The following is a 19141-nucleotide window of genomic DNA, read 5'->3' as shown; positions in this document are numbered from 1 at the left end:
AGGCTGAGCAAAAGGCCACAGGAACTTAAATCAGGTTCTTTTTTCACCAAGCCTGCACAGTGACTGCAGAGTTTGTGTGGACTTGAGAAGAGCAGGTTCAACACATAACTTCGAAATGAAAAACCAGTGATCCTGACCTGGAGGGAAAAGGATTACTGGTAAAAGAATGGCGGAAGACTTCAGGAAAATATCAGACTTGGACTCCAGAACCTTGATTAAAAGGTAAAGGCCACCTCCAGAGGAAGAAAAAGAGAAATCTCGATGAGACTTTCCTCGTTAAAAAGGGTTAAAGTAGCTAAAATAGCACACCAATATGACCCCAGTTATATACACTCCAATACTTCATGGTATTGTAAGTTCAACATATTATGTTTGGTCTTTATACTTTATAAATGCAACAGGGGGTCACGTAACTTGACTAGTATTACAGAAAACTGTCAAATTATAGAGCAGAGGGGTAATCAGAGAAAAGCGATGGAGTGTGACCGTGCGGCAGAAATATTACCGGTCTATTTCTTAAAGGTAGCAGCCATTATTGTAGGTTTGTTTGGTGGGAGATGTTGGAGGCAGTGTGAGCTGACGGTGTGTGTCCTTTATCTCTGGCCGACATACAGGGGCTAAGAGCACATCGGGCCGGTTTTCCAGTGTGCAGGCCAGCGTATCCTGCTCTCCAAAGCCCAGGAAATTACAGTCCAGCCAAGCAGAAAACAGGAGAGGGATTTGGACAACGGTCTTCACCTGTCGACGGCCGCAACCTTCATAAAGCCACGTCTGTACTGTAAATGAGGCTTTTCACCACGCTGCATAGAGGGATCTACTGAAGCTGCAAGAAAAGAGGTATTCTCGGCAATGTATTTAGTGAATAGGGGTGGGGACATATATATTGGCAAAAGTGAGTGGCTTGATATTTTGTGGTCGTAAAACATTTCACCGCTAAAAAATGTTAAAACATCTTGACAATCGTATTGGTTTTGCTTTCAATGTATGTAAAATGAATTGAAAAAGCTCAGAAATGCCATCTCACACTGCAACATAACGTTTTTTTCACTACGTATTACCTTTTGCTTGATATTCAAATGTACGTTATTATCTAAAATTGTATATATTGTCCACCCCTAATAGCGAAACAATTTAAAAAAAAAAAAAAAGGCAATCGTTCTTATGAATTTTGATGTGAATGCAGATGTGGGATAATATACTGTGTAAAACATATTACCGTTTTGTGCATTCACTCTTTCACACATTGAATAAATTGACCAGAAAATAAGCAACACTAACCTGGGTAATTATTTTATGGTGCTGGGATCGACAACTGCCGACGATGCGCTGAGGTCTGGACCCTTGGACTATTATCAATTTGTTTAAGGTACTAATTTACAACAACCCAGGCTCTTTACCATTGCACTCGTACAGTCATTAAACCTGCATCTCATATAATCATTGTTGCGTGGACATTTTCCCTCGACCTTTTCTGTTCAATAAGTTTGCACATTAACCCAATGCTCCTTCAACGGAAGAAACAACAAAAAGCAAGTCAAAGGGCAATATAGGAGACAGTAATGCATGTTTAACAAACAACAAATAGCTTTGTGCAATGTGCCACTGCTACAACACTAAATCTTGCAAACTCGCCAAATTAATAAATGGTGTGTTGTCTGCAAAAACGAGAAAAGCCTCAAGCGCTTACTGCTTGCACGGTTAAGGATTTTAATATCCGCGGGAAGCTGCGCTGAAATGCTTTAAATAGCATATTTGTTCTGCACGCTGTGTAAAGCAAGGATTAGTAGAAATTAGCAGCAGTTTTTCAAAGAAATATATGGATCCACAGTCAGACGTACTTGGGTTGGAGCATGTCAGCAGTTATTGCACCTTTCCATTGCATTAACACACTCCACTATACATAAGGTATATCATATTAAACTAGACAAGAGCATTGTGAGGGCTGAACCAGACAAGCTAAAACCTACATTAATAGTTGCCCTGACAGGTCTTTTGTGAAATATTCTCCTTTTTTTGAGTCTAAGAAAACTGCACTTAAATGCATTCATTGTACGTCAGGACAGGGCTACAGGAGTTTGTGAAGTGCATGTCTTAAAGGTGCAGGAAATTATCTTTACAGTCATAAAAACATGAAAAACAAAACTAGTTAATTTTATATTTAAGAGCGTTTCACTATTTTACAGATGCAGACAGCACGCAGACGTCTCATTTTGCAGTCTCATGACAAATGTATTAAGACCGTTAAATAGGAAAGATCAGAGGCTGAATCAACTTTAGCAAATATAGGTAGATATTGGAAAAAATATTCATGTGCGTGACAAGCCAACAAAGCCATTTTGAAGGGTTCTGCAAAATGAAAGTTGATGCTTCTCTAAAAAAAAATCTAAAAGTCTAAACGGCTGTCAGTTGTGGGACTCAGATAGGGCCATATGGTGTTTTCTGAGATGGGATGTGGGCTGTGGTCTGACAGTGAAAATACAGGGAGCTGCGCCTGTTAGATCGCCTGTCACCGAGCAGCACAGAGGAGGGATTCCACTTTCTGTCCTGTACTACAACATGAAAAGGCCAATCCCAAACTTCACCATTACCTTTCATGTGCAGTTTCTGAGCCTTATTCAAAGGTTAAAAGAAGGAAAAAGTTATCATCAAAGTTAGAATATACTACTTTTTCCACTACCACCAGCTCCACTCTGACATATGTACAGTTTAAACACCAATCAAGCGTGACCACCTTGATGTGTTTTGAAACATCTGTCAAATATATTGCCATGGAAGTCTTCTTTACTCTTCCACACATGTTTTTTAGTCTTCTACTAACATCTATTACATCTCTTACTTTGAGGACATGCACGTTGTCACTTTATTTATGCTTAATAAACTGTCATTCATGCCTACATAACCTTAAAACAACTGAAATCTCTCATTGTATGAATAATAAAAGGAAAAAAAAAACATACATTTCAGGATTTTGAAACACACTTTTGTAACAACAAAACTGAATTAATATGAATATAGTTTAGATTTGATTATTTTACTTCCATCGTTACAATAATAATTTTAACTGTATTAAGATGAGAATATTATGGTACTGAGGATTTGCTGTTACTTTAGATTTAGGAGATCAATATTGACCAAACAGATATTTATAGTCAACAATTTAAACTCCGGAAACAAATGTGTGCAACAGAAAAGAAGACATGCTCAGAAGACTTGGTCTGACCTGATTTACCAGAGGTCGTCCTGCGCCTGTGTAAACAAGGCTGTTATTTATCACTCCATGTTCTATCTTGGCTCTGTTCTAAACCAATTAGGGCTGTTCCTATCATTGCCGTCTGACCCAAGCTCTCCCCAACACCCCCCATCCCCCTCCAATCCATTTTCCATCTCATTACCATTCATTTTCACCCTAATTGTGCCTAATAAGAAAATAATGTTTGACATTAAATCCTTGTGAACGTGTTGCCCTGCTGTTTTTTCATCCAGCAAATATTTACATTTTACCAGGTTTGTTTGTTTGTTTGTTTGTTTGTCTTGTTTGCTGGCCATAATAGCCTACTTAGGATTCATAGGTTTATTCTGTTAGGGCATGATGCTTCTGATGCCATTATTGTTGAGAATAACAATAGAATGTACTGTATTATTTGATCGTTACCATCCATTAGTTTATATACCAATGCTGTAATGTACTTTATATATAGACTCATAATGATTAAATGATAATTGTGAACATTTCATATACTTTTTTTGGCCTGTAGGCTTTATTGGACAGGACAGTGTGGCATGAAATGGGGATGAGAGAGGGAAGGGCATGCAGGAAATTGTCCCGACCCTGCATATGGAGCCTGGCATGTGCCACCCACTTGACCAGGAGCGGCACAGGAACCACTTCTAATGAATCAGGAGAGAGCAGAGTGTCTTTAGGGAAAACACATATCACATTGTAATAAAATGACCTGGATTCTGCCTTTACAACATGTGAAGCTGCTCCTGTTCAATTCAGAAAATACTAAATGAGTTCTAATGGCCTTGTTAATTGTAATGTATTAAACCTAATCAGGTTTTATGCTTTTCAGATAAAAAATAACCATGTGTCTCCAGCCCTCTAGTGCTAAAACCAAAGAGCGTGCTCACAGCAGCTGCACGCGGTGCCAGCCTTCGGGAACAACTTTGGCCTCCTTTTTCAATATCTACTGAACATGAGACTCTGGAATGTGTTTCCTTTAATCCGAGAACAATCATCTCCGATGTCTATTTTAAAAAGACAAACACCTGGCTGAAGGCTACACCTTCGGACATCATCAATGAACTGCTGAATTGTAACAACAACCTGCTGCAAACCAGTTTTTCAATGAGTCAGACCTTTCCCTGTTATAATAATATAAATGGAATGAAAGGCCCTTGATGGTAAGCTACTTTTATAGCAAATTATTAGCCAACCTCCAACCTAATCTGAGCAGTGCGTAGTGTAATTACACCCTTTGGACACGCGTATGACATTGTTTTTATAGATTGTCCAACCAATATTACAAATAAAAGCGATACTCAGGTGCTATGTTGCTGTGCTGTTACTCTGGCTGGACAAACAGCCTTCTGCGCATGTACGAGGTTGGAATTGTTTTCTCTCATCAAAAACATACCATGCGTTGTATTTGGACTGATTCATGCATGTTTTTGCATGCAATTCTGTCTTGCATTCAAGGCTTGGTGCTCAGAAACAGTTTTTTATTTGCTCTTTTATTTACTCTTTGAAAAACTCAACCCCAACACCACTTTAGCAGATTTGATACAACCTTATTGGTTATAAGATACAACCTTATTGGTTATAAGCGATAATGTGCAAGTAATGGATCTGATAAAATCTCAACAGTGAAGATATCATTTAGAAGCTTTTTCACATCACTCAAAGGGTTCCGAAACTTTTTTTTTCTGTGTCTGTTTTGTAAGTTTTATTTGGCAAATATATTTAGATAAAAAATTGGTCTTGTATGGGGGTATTGTTTCCTGACTGATACAAATAAAGCTCTGTTATAAATAAGCCTCTGAGGAGGGGTGACACGCATTCCATCATTTTTGTCTACTGTCAGCTTCTAAAAGACTAAATGCAAGCGCTGGATAGGCACTTTTCAGATTGGTTCTTTTACAAGCTTAACCACAATTTAAATCAGAAGCGGTGATACGCTGAATAAGGCAAGAGGCTAGACACAATGTGAGGAGACGTATCTGTGAAGGATGTGGGTTCAATAGGCTTTTAGACTGAGCAAACAAGCGCCTGACACCAAGATAAGGGATTTCAAGTGGATTTGGTTTGTTTTAGGAAGCTAATGTACAGGCGTCCAATGGAGTGTGATCATAGCTGTTAATAAATCATACTTATCTCTGCACTGGGATTTGTACAGGGTTTGAAATCAGCCCCTCAAGTCAACGCTGTAGCTTCACGAGATATTGACTTATTCACCCAATATAAACATTACGAATTGTTTTACCTTATGCAAACTTTTGTTGCAGTCAAAGTTGTTTTAATAATGTGTTAGTGTATGATAAAGTGCCAGTAGAAACAATTAGATAAGGGCTTTTGTGTGTGAGTTAATAGTTTTATTCAGTGCCTTTGCTGACGGAGCAGAAAACTCTGTATTTTTTAAAGATACAAAAGCACAGTGTGTGGTGGATTTACTGTTATCTGTGTCTTATAGGCATGGAGCAGCAGACTTACAGTATGTTGGGGAGATTAAAGTGCGTTAAGGTTTCATTTTGCAAAGTCCTGTATCTAGAGATCTGCTGATAATTTGCTTAACATTAACATTGAGTGATTTTTTTTTTTTTCTAGCTTGCCTTGTTTTCTTTTTAATTAAGGTACATTTTATTTACAGATAATAACATATCTTTTTCAAAAAAGTAATTTCAAATGCTCCTCCACTTTCCTCTTCTTTTCAGTTAATTAACAGTTGATAAAACATAACTCTAAAGGGGCATTTACTCCCAGTTCTATGTTTTGATAAACCTGGCGCTGCCATACGTGCAGAGGTGCATGTAAACAACTTGATTCAGTCGTTTGCCCTCTCAGGCATATACTAAGAAAAAGCAAATAACACAATTTGGTGAGAATTTGTGTATGCACTTTCCTTCCCTATCGCCGAACATCTGCTGCTATTTACCAAATGACTTATTTCTCAGAGTTTTCTTAAACCCACTTAGCTTATCAACAGCTTGCATCCTGCTGAACGCCGCCGCGGCTCTCGTCTGGCTTCAGAAAACAGGATAAAATCAAATCACTAGTCACTTAAAGATTTTTACAGCCTCCAACTTGCTGTTTATATTTGTGGAAATGTTTTGTTATGGAGAAGCCCTCCAGGCACTAGCAGCGAGTAAGCCCTTCCTAAAGTTAAGAAATACAAACGTCTATATTGTTATTTGGTTTAATTGTTCGGGCCAGTGCAAGTCTCATTCCTACATCAGCGTTCATAAACACTGGAGGCCTCCAAGGCCTGACGAGATCGAGCATTGACAATGTTAAATACAATAAACTTGAACTTGTAGAAAACAAATACTCAGTGGTGTAGGTGGTGTAGTGTAGTGGTGTGGTGGTGTAGTGTAGTGGTGTGGTGGTGTAGTGGTGTGGTGGTGTAGTGTAGTGGTGTGGTGGTGTAGTGTAGTGGTGGTGTAGTGTAGTGGTGTGGTGGTGTGGTGGTGTGGTGGTGTAGTGTAGTGGTGTGGTGGTGTAGTGGTGTGGTGGTATAGGTGGTGTGGTGGTGTAGTGTAGTGGTGTGGTGGTGTAGTGTAGTGGTGTGGTGGTGTAGTGGTGTGGTGTGGTGGTGTAGTGTAGTGGTGGTGTAGGTGGTGTGGTGGTGTGGTGGTGTAGTGTAGTGGTGGTGTAGGTGGTGTAGTGGTGTGGTGGTGTAGTGTAGTGGTGGTGTAGTGTAGTGGTGGTGGTGTAGGTGGTGTAGTGGTGTGGTGGTGTAGTGGTGTAGGTGGTGTGGTGGTGTAGTGGTGTGGTGGTGTAGTGTAGTGGTGTGGTGGTGTAGTGTAGTGGTGGTGTGGTGGTGTGGTGGTGTAGTGGTGTGGTGGTGTAGTGTAGTGGTGGTGTAGTGTGGTGGTGTAGTGGTGGTGTAGGTGGTGTAGTGGTGTGGTGGTGTGGTGGTGTAGTGGTGTGGTGGTGTAGTGGTGTGGTGGTGTAGTGTAGTGGTGGTGTAGGTGGTGTAGTGGTGTGGTGGTGTAGTGGTGTAGTGGTGTAGGTGGTGTAGTGGTGTGGTGGTGTGGTGGTGTAGGTGGTGTGGTGGTGTGGTGGTGTAGTGTAGTGGTGGTGTAGGTGGTGTAGTGGTGTGGTGGTGTGGTGGTGTGGTGGTGTAGTGGTGTGGTGGTGCGGTGGTGTAGTGGTGTAATGGTGTGGTGGTGTGGCGGTGCGGTGGTGCAGTGGTGTGGTGCAGTGGTGTGGTGTAGTGTGGTGGTGTAGAGTAGTGGTGTGGTGGTGTAGTGTAGTGGTGTGGTGGTGTAGTGTAGTGGTGGTGTAGGTGGTGTAGTGGTGTAGTGGTGTGGTGGTGTAGTGGTGTGGTGGTGTGGTGTAGCGGTGTGGCGGTGTGATGTAGTGGTATGGTGGTGTAGTGGTGTAGGTGGTGTGGTGGTGTTGTGGTGTGGTGGTGTAGTGGTGTGGTGGTGTAGTGGTGTGGTGGTGTAGTGGTGTGGTGTGGTGGTGTAGTGTAGTGGTGTGGTGGTGTAGTGTAGTGGTGTAGGTGGTGTGGTGGTGTAGTGGTGTGGTGTAGTGGTGTAGCGGTGTGGCGGTGTGATGTAGTGGTATGGTGGTGTAGTGGTGTAGGTGGTGTGGTGGTGTGGTGGTGTAGTGGTGTGGTGGTGTGGTGGTGCGGTGGTGCGGTGTAGTGGTGTAGCGGTGTAGCGGTGTGGTGGTGTGATGTAGTGGTGTGGTGGTGTGGTGGTGTAGTGGTATGGTGGTGTAGTGGTATAGGTGGTGTAGTGGTGGTGTAGTGGTGGTGTGGTGGTGTAGTGTAGTGGTGTGGTGGTGTAGTGGTGTGGTGGTATAGGTGGTGTGGTGGTATAGGTGGTGTGGTGGTGTAGTGTAGTGGTGGTGTAGGTGGTGTGGTGGTGTAGTGTAGTGGTGGTGTAGGTGGTGTAGTGGTGTGGTGGTGAAGTGTAGTGGTGGTGTAGTGTAGTGGTGGTATAGGTGGTGTAGTGGTGTGGTGGTGTAGTGGTGTAGGTGGTGTAGTGGTGTGGTGGTGTAGTGGTGTGGTGGTGTGGTGGTGTAGTGTAGTGGTGTGGTGGTGTAGTGTAGTGGTGTGGTGGTGTGGTGGTGTGGTGGTGTAGTGGTGTGGTGGTGTGGTGGTGTAGTGGTGTGGTGGTGTAGTGTAGTGGTGGTGTAGGTGGTGTAGTGGTGTGGTGGTGTAGTGGTGTAGGTGGTGTAGTGGTGTGGTGGTGTAGTGGTGGTGTAGGTGGTGTAGTGGTGTGGTGGTGTAGTGGTGTGGTGGTGTAGTGGTGTAGTGGTGTGGTGGTGTAGTGGTGTAGTGGTGTAGTGGTGTAGTGGTGTGGTGGTGTGGTGGTGTAGGTGGTGTAGTGGTGTGGTGGTGTAGTGTAGTGGTGGTGTAGGTGGTGTAGTGGTGTGGTGGTGTGGTGGTGTGGTGGTGTAGTGGTGTGGTGGTGCGGTGGTGTAGTGGTGTAATGGTGTGGTGGTGTGGCGGTGCGGTGGTGTAGTGGTGTGGTGTAGTGTAGTGGTGTGGTGGTGTAGTGTAGTGGTGTGGTGGTGTAGTGGTGTGGTGTAGTGTAGTGGTGTGGTGGTGTAGTGTAGTGGTGTGGTGGTGTAGGTGGTGTAGTGGTGTAGTGGTGTGGTGGTGTAGTGGTGTGGTGGTGTGGTGTAGCGGTGTGGCGGTGTGATGTAGTGGTATGGTGGTGTAGTGGTGTAGGTGGTGTGGTGGTGTGGTGGTGTAGTGGTGTGGTGGTGTAGTGGTGTGGTGTAGTGTAGTGGTGTGGTGGTGTAGTGTAGTGGTGTAGGTGGTGTAGTGGTGTGGTGGTGTAGTGGTGTGGTGGTGTGGTGTAGTGGTGTAGCGGTGTGGCGGTGTGATGTAGTGGTATGGTGGTGTAGTGGTGTAGGTGGTGTGGTGGTGTGGTGGTGTAGTGGTGTGGTGGTGTGGTGGTGCGGTGGTGCGGTGTAGTGGTGTAGTGGTGTAGCGGTGTAGCGGTGTGGTGGTGTGATGTAGTGGTGTGGTGGTGTAGTGGTATGGTGGTGTAGTGGTATAGGTGGTGTAGTGGTGGTGTAGTGGTGGTGTGGTGGTGTAGTGGTGTAGTGGTGTAGGTGGTGTAGTGGTGTAGTGGTGGTGTGGTGTAGTGGTGTTGTGGTGTAGCGGTGTAGTGGTGGTGTGGTGGTGTGGTGGTGTAGCGGTATGGTGGTGTGGTGGTGTAGTGGTGTAGTGGTGGTGTGGTGGTGTAGTGGTATGGTGGTGTAGTGGTGTAGTGGTGGTGTGGTGGTGTAGTGGTGTAGTGGTGGTGTAGCAGTGTAGCGGTGTAGCGGTGTGATGTGGTGGTGTGGTGGTGTAGTGGTATGGTGGTGTAGTGCTGTAGTGGTGTGGTGGTGGTGTAGTGGTATGGTGGTGTAGTGGTGTAGTGGTGTAGTGGTGGTGTGGTGGTGTAGTGGTGTAGTGGTGGTGTAGCGGTGTAGTGGTGGTGTAGCGGTGTAGCGGTGTAGTGCACATGGGTTCAACTCCAGCCCACAACATAAATAAAAATACACGGAATACAAACATTGCCAATATGAAATAAATGTACATGTATTAGTCAAAATATCAAAACCACACACTTCTTATAAACTGTGACGCATACATTCCACTTACCTTATGCTGTTTGAGTTTTTTGACTATTTTTCATATCCAAACCCCTTTCCCCACAAATTTGTTTTTTTCCACTCTCTCTGTGTGTTTCATGTCCTGTGTTAAAAACTGAAAAATACACATTTTCCCCCCCAAGGAAGAGCAATGAAAACACCTCTACGCTCAATATAGAAGTTTCATTGCAATGTGAAAAATTACATCTCCATGGAGACAAGCAGATGGCGAACCCCCACCAGAAAATTGTGCACGTTAAATGTTAGTTATTTTGCATCAGGTAGTTCTTGGTATATGCATATTTCTGCACATTCTCTGATTGCTCGTGATCCTTTGCCTGCTCTAAGTCAAGTGAATCCACGGTGGTCAGAGTGCACGTGTTGTTTGGACTCAGGGACACACTAATAGGCAGGTGTACACAAAGGCTGTGTTGTTCTGACCTGGTAGGAGTCGATGGCTTCTCGGTCCAGCGAGCGGCTGACTGACACGTCTCCTGTGTGGATGTCAATAGTGAAGAGGCCTCTGGGATCGCGGTCGGCTCCCGGGCCTGTCAGCTGGAAGATGTGGCTGCCTGACCTCTCCATAGAAATAACCTGTGCACAATGTAGACGGTTAGTTCTGGATAGACTGCCGCGTAATGTGTGAACAGGTCCAAAAACAGCTTTATTTGTATGGTGCACGTTCAGATAAGGGTGCTAGGTGGCTTCTAATTTAAAACTTTGACACAATTACTATATGTTCCGCACAACACAATAACCTTAACTGTTTCTAAACTTAACCAAACACAAATCTTTATATTTTGTTTTAACCTTAACCATCTTTCTGTTAAACGTAACCAAACCCTAACCGTTTGCTTAACCTTACTGTTCCTAAACCTAAACAAACGGCAGCGGTCCATCTCTGAAACCTATGGAAGGAATGTTTACTTTAAAAACAAATTACAATGGATGTAAGGGTGTTCAACATGAATACAGGCCATCATAGTACTCCACATTAAAGGTGAAGTTAATTCATTCACCAGGCTTAGGGTTAAGGCAATCACTTTTTGTAGTCTACTTTATTGTGCAGTCGGCCAACTTTTAATCAAAAATATTGTGAACAGGCTGCACACCAGTGGTACATCTATCATCTTACATCATTGACATTTTTCTGGAGCCATCTTTTTTGAAGGCATTAATTGTGTACACCGTTCAGTATAATAAGGGTTATTTTCAATTTCTTGCATTGATAACTATAATTATGTAGATAATGTAGCGACGTGGTAGTAGGGCCTATATTCTAAGAATCCAAGAAATGTATTTAGAATGAAATTTGAATATTTTTAAATTCACTTCTAGATGGTAGAGATGTGATTTGATAACGTGAAAATATATATATATTTTTTCTTTAATTCTGTCCTCCCCTCTTAAAAAATGCCAAGGAAAGTTCGTGAAACAACAAATTAAAAACTTTCGCCCAACTCAGAAAAGAAAGTAGTGTTTGCATGTAAACGGACAATGAAACTCAATTAAAGACACTCAAACTCAAAAGCATAATCATATAGGTTATATCATTTGTGAACAATAGAAAGGTATAATACAAGTTGTTTAATGCATCTCCTTTGGGAACATCTACTTACGTGTGACTGGATCACACACCCACATCCACAGGTGTCCAAGAGGCATAGAAAAGAAAAAGAGAGAACAGAATTAGAAACAAAACAATTATACATTTATAATTTAAAAAAAAATAGTACTTAAAAAAATACTGCTGATACATTTTGTGTTGTAGACATTTAATTTGTGTCATTTTCTCTGACTGTAAGTGCTCCTGCATGTCAAAGATGTTGGATCCCGATCACAGCAATGGCGTGAGGTCACCTTTAATGAGAGACCCTTTCATGGGGATGGCAGCTAGAATGACGCTCTTTCTACTGCTCACTTCACAGAGCATGGGAGATGAGGCTTCAGCACCACAGACAGCTCCAGCTCTCAACTTGCTGTGAGCCCAGTTCTGTAAAATGATTCCTGCTTGGTACTCCCTTCTTCAGGACTATTATTACCTGTAATGTGTATCTCACTTTGCTTGATGTATCTCAATTCTCCCTTTTTTCATCCCTCCTTTTTAATTTTGACTTGTTCTTTTAATTAAAATCAGAGACTAAAGTGTCGGGAAGATGTGTTTAAACTTGGCAGCCGGACAAAGAAGTATTTTTGTATACTGTCCTTGCTGAATAGAAAATAATAAACATTTTAAAAATTATATGAACCTGATTCAAGAAAAAAAGCACATTCAGTGGTGTCTGTTACAGGAAAACATGTAATTAAACCTACATCAGTTTGATAATATATTCCCTTTGAATTATACACATCAATGGTTGATGTACAGTACATTTGATAGTCTACATCCATTCTCTTCATTGTTTTATACAAGCCTCCCCAGCACTGCCAAAGTTTTATTGATGATTTTACTGAGATGCTTTCAGTCATATGCACAGACTTTGATGGTTTGGTCATTACAGGTGATTTCAATGTGCATGTTGATAATATTTGTGACAGAAACGCTAAAGAGCTTGATGCTGTCCTTGAAATCTTCAGTCTTACTCAGCATGTGAGAGGCCCCACCCACAGCAAAGGACACACTCTAGATCTCATAATTACAAAGGGGGGAAATATTTCAAATGTTAATGTGATCGATGTTGCTCTGTCTGATCATTTCTGTGTCTTCTTTGACCTGTCTGTTTCTCCCAAACCTCCGGTTGGTCCTGCAGTTGTTCAGAGGAGACACATAAGTGATGGCACAGGTGCACTGTTTATGGAAATGATAAACTTTGAAAATGTCTCATGTTCTAATGTAAATGATTTGTTGAACTCTGTTACATTTAGTGTTTTGAATGTTCTGGACACCATCGCCCCTATAAAGGCTAAAATGGTTAAAAATAAGCAGAAGGCGCCGTGGAGAAATGATGATTCGGTCAGGGCACAGAAAAGGGAGTGCCGCAGGGCCGAACGGAAATGGCGCAAGTCAAAGCTCCAGGTTCAAAAAGAGATTTACAAAGAAAAGCTGAACATGTACAACCTAATCTTATGTAGAACTAGGGAAAGATATTTTTCTGAAATAATTGGAACCTGCAGTAACAACTCGCGTGTCCTGTTTGCCACAGTAAACAGATTAACAAACCCTCCAGCTCAGCTGCCGTTAGAACTCATTTCCACATCCAAGTGTAATGAGTTTGCATTATTCTTTAATGACAAAGTTCAGGGCATTAAAAATGCTATAAATCCCACAATGCAAAAAATTACCCTAAAACCACCAAGACACTTAGAGCTAACTCACTTTGCACCAGTAACTGACAAAACTGTCCATGAGATCATCACCAGTCTGAGTTCATCTACATGCTGCCTTGATGTGTTACCCACCAAATTTCTAAAGTCTGTGCTGAACAGTTTGTTAGCACCATTCACTCACATAGTTAACATGTCGCTTCAATCTGGAACATTCCCAATGTCTTTGAAAACTGCGGTCATAAAGCCTCTCCTAAAGAAGAGCAGTCTTGATGCCGCAGTACTGAGTCATTACCGGCCCATCTCTAATCTGCCATTTTGGGGCAAAGTCCTTGAAAAGGTTGTTTACCAACAGCTCACAGATTTCCTCTTAATAAACAACTCATTTGATGTTTTTCAGTCAGGTTTTAGACCTCATCACAGCACTGAGACTGCTCTTGTCAAGGTGACAAATGACATCCGCCTGAACACTGACACGGGCAAAGCCTCAGTCTTAATTCTGTTAGATCTGAGTGCTGCTTTTGACACTGTCGATCATGGGATCCTCTTACAGAGACTAGAGGACTGGGTGGGCATCACTGGCACTGCCCTAAACTGGTTAAGGTCCTATCTGGAAGACAGGAAGTACTTTGTTGAAATTGGTAGCTGTGTCTCAGACCACATGACCCTGACCTGTGGAGTGCCCCAAGGGTCAGTCCTGGGTCCCCTTCTGTTCAACCTCTACATGCTGCCGTTAGGTCAGTTGATATGCAGTGAAAATGTGTCCTATCACAATTATGCAGACGACACTCAGATCTATGTTTCACTGTCGGCAGGTGAATATGGACCAGTAGATTCACTCTGTCACTGCATCCAACAGATCAGTGTGTGGATGCAAAACAACTTTCTCCAGCTGAACTCGGACAAGACTGAAATAATCGTTTTTGGCCCACAGAAACAAAGAGAAAGTGTTAGCGGTCACCTCCAGAGTCTCGCTCTAAAACCTACAAACCAAATTAGAAATCTGGGGGTAATAATGGACTCAGACTTGAACTTTAATAGCCACGTCAAATCAATAACATCAGCAGCTTTTTACCATCTAAAAAACATTGCCAAAATCAAAATACAGTGTCAAAACCAGATTTAGAGAGACTTATCCATGCGTTTGTCTCCAGTAGATTAGACTACTGTAACGGCCTGCTCACTGGCCTCTCCAAACGAGCTGTAAAACAACTGCAGTACATCCAGAACGCTGCTGCTCGGGTCCTGACTAGAACCAGGAAGTCTGATCACATTAGTCCTGTTCTCAGGTCTCTGCACTGGCTCCCTGTGGCTCAGAGAATAGACTTTAAAGCAGCTCTGCTTGTGTACAAGTCTCTCCATGGCCTAGCACCAAAGTACATCTTGGATATGTTAGTGCCATATGAACCATCTCGGACTCTGAGGACCTCAGGGACCGGCCTCCTGCTGGTGCCCAGAGTCAGGACAAAACATGGGGAATCTGCGTTTCAGTTTTATGCAGCTAAAATCTGGAACAGTCTTCCTGAAGATGTGAGACAGGCTTCTACTCTGACAATGTTCAAATCTAAACTAAAAACAGTTTTGTTTAGCTGCGCATATGACTGAAAGGATTTTTTCTTTGCACTCTTCTCTTTTGTTTGTGATTTTATTAGTTTAGAAAATCAGTTGGATTGATAATTTTTAATTTAGTTAATTTTATTGTTTTTCTGTTTCTGTAATTTCTTTGTGATTTGAATGCATTTTTCCTGCTGTGTGAAGCACTTTGAATTGCCTTGTGTATGAAATGTGCTCTACAAATAAACTTGCCTTGCCTTGCCTTGCCTTACTGTCAGGTACGACCAGTATCGTCACAATTACTACACCTTGGCATATTAACAATACTATAAACCACACTCATTTCAAGACTTCATTTCAATCATATACTGTACCATGGGAGATTTCAGAGACAAGTTACCAATGACACTCACACAGCATCAAAGTTGCATGGACATGGCGAAGTGTGTGTGTGAGTGAGTGAGTGAGTGAGTGTGACGGCAACCTCACAACTCAAGCTAATGAAGTGTCAGAAGAACTGTAGTCTGATTAGATGTCTCTATGGGTTCGCAGACGTTTGCACATGTGCGATGGTGAACCCCATGTGTCTGTGCCTGCGTGCGCACATGGGAAGAAAGACAGAAGACTCTCACCTCTTTCTATCAGCTCTCATTATCAGCAGAGTCTAACATGAAAGACACCAGGCTGGTGATAGGGAGGTGCAGAGGGAGGTGCAGTGCTGCTGATGCTGAGGAAAGCTAAACACCTACAGTGCTATAGAAATCAGCCCCTTTGTGCATATGTAGTCGGAGGTATCACTCCCAACTTTACTCAGCGCTAAGCAATCCCGTTAGTGTCAAGAATAGCTAATAATAAATGAAGGTGAAATATGAGAGAAAGACAAAAAAATGTGTTATGTTTTCGCAGAAAAGTTATTGGTACAATTAGCTAAAGTGGAACTTTTTTCCCTATAATAGAGCAGTGGTTCTCAGCTGTTTTCAGTCATAACCCCCCGAATTAACAACCTTTGGTATTCGCGACTCCTGACATAAAAAGTAGCCAACCCCCAAAATGACTTTGGAAGGCCAACAAGGAATACTTTTTGTCAAGCATTGTTTAAGACTATTGAATCCATTAAAAAGAAAAATCTCTCATCTGGGGACCCTTTGAAATCATTTCTAGCTCACATCTCCTCCTTCTTTCGACCTTTTTGGGTCGCACAGTCCATGGACACCAAACAATATGTAATAGTCAGTAAAAACTAAATCTATTTTTTACATGTCAGCTTTAAAGAGATTCACTTCAGTCCACTCCCTCTTCAAGAAACAGGTTATGATTTATTTTTATGCCTACTTTATAAAAAGTCATAAAAATGTAACACAATAACATCCACAAAAAACTAGTTTTGATCAAACTGAAATACAAAACTGATTACGAATAGTCAGTTATATTTTCATAGATAAGATTTTAGAATCAAGTAGGGAAAATTGGGGGAGAAAAGAAAGAAAAAAGGTTAATTTCATTGCAGCCATCACAATCAAATTCTTCTGGTGGATTTGGACAGAAAACTGTTGACTTTCCAAATTGTGTGTTTTTGTGAAAGTTGGCTCTTCCCTCAGTGGTGCTTCTCATATCCCCACCAAGGTCATAGAGCCAGCTGCGATTCACAGTCACTGGCCGTGAACACATCTCTGGGGACAAGCCTGTGCTGTGGGCGTGAGAGAGATCACGGCCAGTCCTTTTGTTACTGTGTGCACCAGTGTCCAAAAGTGTGTCCAGATTTTACCAGTGCGGGTCCTGATTGTGCTTCCACTCTGAGCCTGTTAATGGAAGAGAAAGGGCAAATGGAACAGGCACGGGAAGACACAGTGGGATGCGTAGTGTCCAAACAGAGTGCTCACCACCAGCCAACACTAAAACAATGCTGCTAATTAAGTAGCTCTGATTAGTTAGGCAGGTCTCTGGTGCCAAGAGCGGAATCCGGAGCCAATCACACAAAGCAAAGTTAACAAAAAAGCTAAAATCTTGTCCAAAAATTAGCTATTACGACTACCGATAATTCTACGGCAACTATTCCTGTTAGTAGTGCTACTTGCCTTTAAGCTGGGAATATAAAGCACAACTGTTATTTGTATTATCTTAAAAAAATTGGTTGTCCTCATTACACAATGATAAACTAGTGCGTCACTCTTTCGAACAATCTGAATTTAGAAGGGGATTGAGGGTGTTAAGCCCAAACATTTCTTCAGTGCATTGGTTGATAGCGTTTACCAGGACTCTCTTTAAAAGATATTGCATTCATACGGAGTTTCCCCCAAAGATTGTCAACCTAACCGGGATATTGTAGAAAGTAGTTCCATTGTAAGCAAGGCCTGCCACAGTCCTGTGTCACATTCACCAGATTTGGACTCATCTGGACGGCAAAGCAGTATTAATATAAAATAAGGCTACCACATTTCCAAAATTGATGCTTTCTACAACAGTTGCCTCAGAAACATCTGTCTGATAATTTGGCCCAACATAAATCTCTAATAACGATCTCTAAAAGAAAACAAGAGGACAAGTCAGAGTACGGTGCAAGAGCTCAAGCGTAGACGCCTCCAGTGCCTATGACATCCTGAGAACGAACCCGGACCATAACACCAACGTAGCACTTTATGGACTCCACCTGGAAAGAGGGGACAAGGCTAACTAACTAACTAAAAACAAGAACGGAATGAGATGGGATTGACATGGGGTCAGGCAAAGCACATGGTCCAAGATTTACAAATCTGGTGGTACTCGGAAAGACAAATATATTTCGTTATTGTTATTGGTTGAATTGGTTGACTTAGACCGTACAAATTTGTGACGGCGAGGCTGAAAACCATGAAATAAATGGAGTAGTTCCAAAGATGAACATAATGGTATTGTTTCTAATCAGGCCTTTGGCTATGTGCCTTTAAACAAAAAAGGGCAAAAGTCAAACATAAACAACATCCTTCTTAAAAAGCGTAACAAATTACTTTTTTAATCACTTTTCTGTCCAGGACCCTCATCTAAATGTATCTCTCATCTGGGGAGTCTTTCCTGAGGTCCAAGCCGGAATTGGAAACCGCGACAGACGGTTCTATGTTACTGCCGGCTAAGTTCCACACAAACAGCTATGACGAACATGCTGGGAGACAGACAAGCTAAGCAAGGCACAACAACATTCTGGTGCTCCTCACACAATTAGGAGAATCAATTAGACTAAATGACTAGGGGCCCCGGGCTCCCTGCTATCGCACGTCACAGTGCAAACTACAACTGGCTCACTTACTGCGACAACACTCACAGAAAGCACATGCAAAGCTGATACCGAGTGTTGGAAGTTTGATCAAATAAGGATTCAGGGGGAAAAGTGTTTTATTTTCAACAGAATTATGTAAGATATAGATGACTTTGGAATAATGTTATACTAAAGCCATCTAAAACTGAAATCCTTAGCAGTATGTCAAGTTAGTTCATGGGTGGTTCATTTTACACTTGGCAACAGCCTGGAAATTCAACCTTGGTATTTGCAGTAACCAAATATATACTATCAAATATTAGATCAATAAGGAGAAATACGCATCAGGAAGAAATTGTGAAATGTGGCAAATTGAACTGTCTGTGTAAGTGACACAACTGAAAAATAAATATGTGAGCAATATCCTGTGTCGCTGTTTCTGCATTTGGATTTTGGAACGAGTAACATGTAGAAGATGTTATTAAATCTATTGCCAATATTACCATCCAAACGCAGAATAGCAGAAGAAAAAATAATCTTTAAAAAATATATTAAAAATACTAAAATGTTCCAAATCATTAAAAACTAGTCAATATTTACTCAAATCAAGCTAAAAGTGTTTTTTTTTTAAATCATTATGGACTTTTACGATTGCATTTGTTTGAGAATAGAGCGCTGAAGTTGAATACTGATACAATGACTCAGACTGTTGCTTACCCTACAGTCACTAAATCTACTCACTTCAATGGCAATGGAAATAAACTGATTCTGGGAAACAAAATGTCATTATATTGAAAAAAAAATGTAAGAAAAAATATAGAGCGCAAAACATAACTAACTGTTGTCGGCATTGCCAAGGTACTGGACCTTAGGCAGCTCTGAGTGTTTTAAAATAGATTTTCTTTTTCTTTATAAATAAACTTGACTTCAGAGTTAGAATGTCAGCGTCTACATTACACCTGTAACCCAGCACAGGTGTAAAAACCCACCTGTGACTCATACTCACAAAAATGATTCAAAAGAAAATTGAGAAAAAACATCTGTAACTACCAGTGGTGTGATTGATTTATTGTGTGCAATTTGTGAGTGCTTTGAAAAATGGCTCCTATCAAGAGTGAGTGAAGAGGCAGAGAGTATGAGAAACATTCAAGCATTTCAATGCTCATGACGGGCCTGGGCTGCTCCTGGGAGCCTGTTTATGAGGTCCCAGGGGGAGGGCGGGCTCCAGACCTCTGGATCAAAACAATTTCACAACTAGCAGGAGAAGTGACATAAAC

The 19141-nt window shown here is 41.8% G+C and overlaps 2 protein-coding genes across 3 annotated transcripts in view; both read right to left on the bottom strand.

Annotated features, from left to right (window-relative positions):
* ferry3 (FERRY endosomal RAB5 effector complex subunit 3) overlaps positions 1–19141 on the bottom strand; it is a 452554-nt gene that overhangs the window by 76388 nt on the left and 357025 nt on the right. The window lies entirely within an intron of this gene.
* The window catches only part of cdh13 (cadherin 13, H-cadherin (heart)), a 352261-nt gene that overhangs the window by 199616 nt on the left and 133504 nt on the right, over positions 1–19141 (bottom strand). The window contains exons 5-6 of one of the 2 annotated variants that reach the window (XM_072434742.1): positions 11437–11442; positions 10259–10411 (exon numbers count right to left, since the gene is read on the bottom strand). In XM_072434742.1, coding sequence (XP_072290843.1) covers positions 10259–10411; positions 11437–11442 — 159 coding nt within the window. Of the gene's footprint in view, positions 1–10258; positions 10412–11436; positions 11443–19141 lie in introns of those variants that run through there. The other variant, XM_072434741.1, reaches the window with a different exon arrangement.

The sequence above is a fragment of the Eucyclogobius newberryi genome, unplaced genomic scaffold (assembly GCF_026437365.1).
Source record: "Eucyclogobius newberryi isolate DKJ021-1_F unplaced genomic scaffold, fEucNew1.0.hap1 SCAF_7, whole genome shotgun sequence".
NCBI classification, from domain to species: Eukaryota; Metazoa; Chordata; class Actinopteri; order Gobiiformes; family Gobiidae; genus Eucyclogobius; species Eucyclogobius newberryi.
This window is presented reverse-complemented; position numbering and strand designations above follow the sequence as displayed.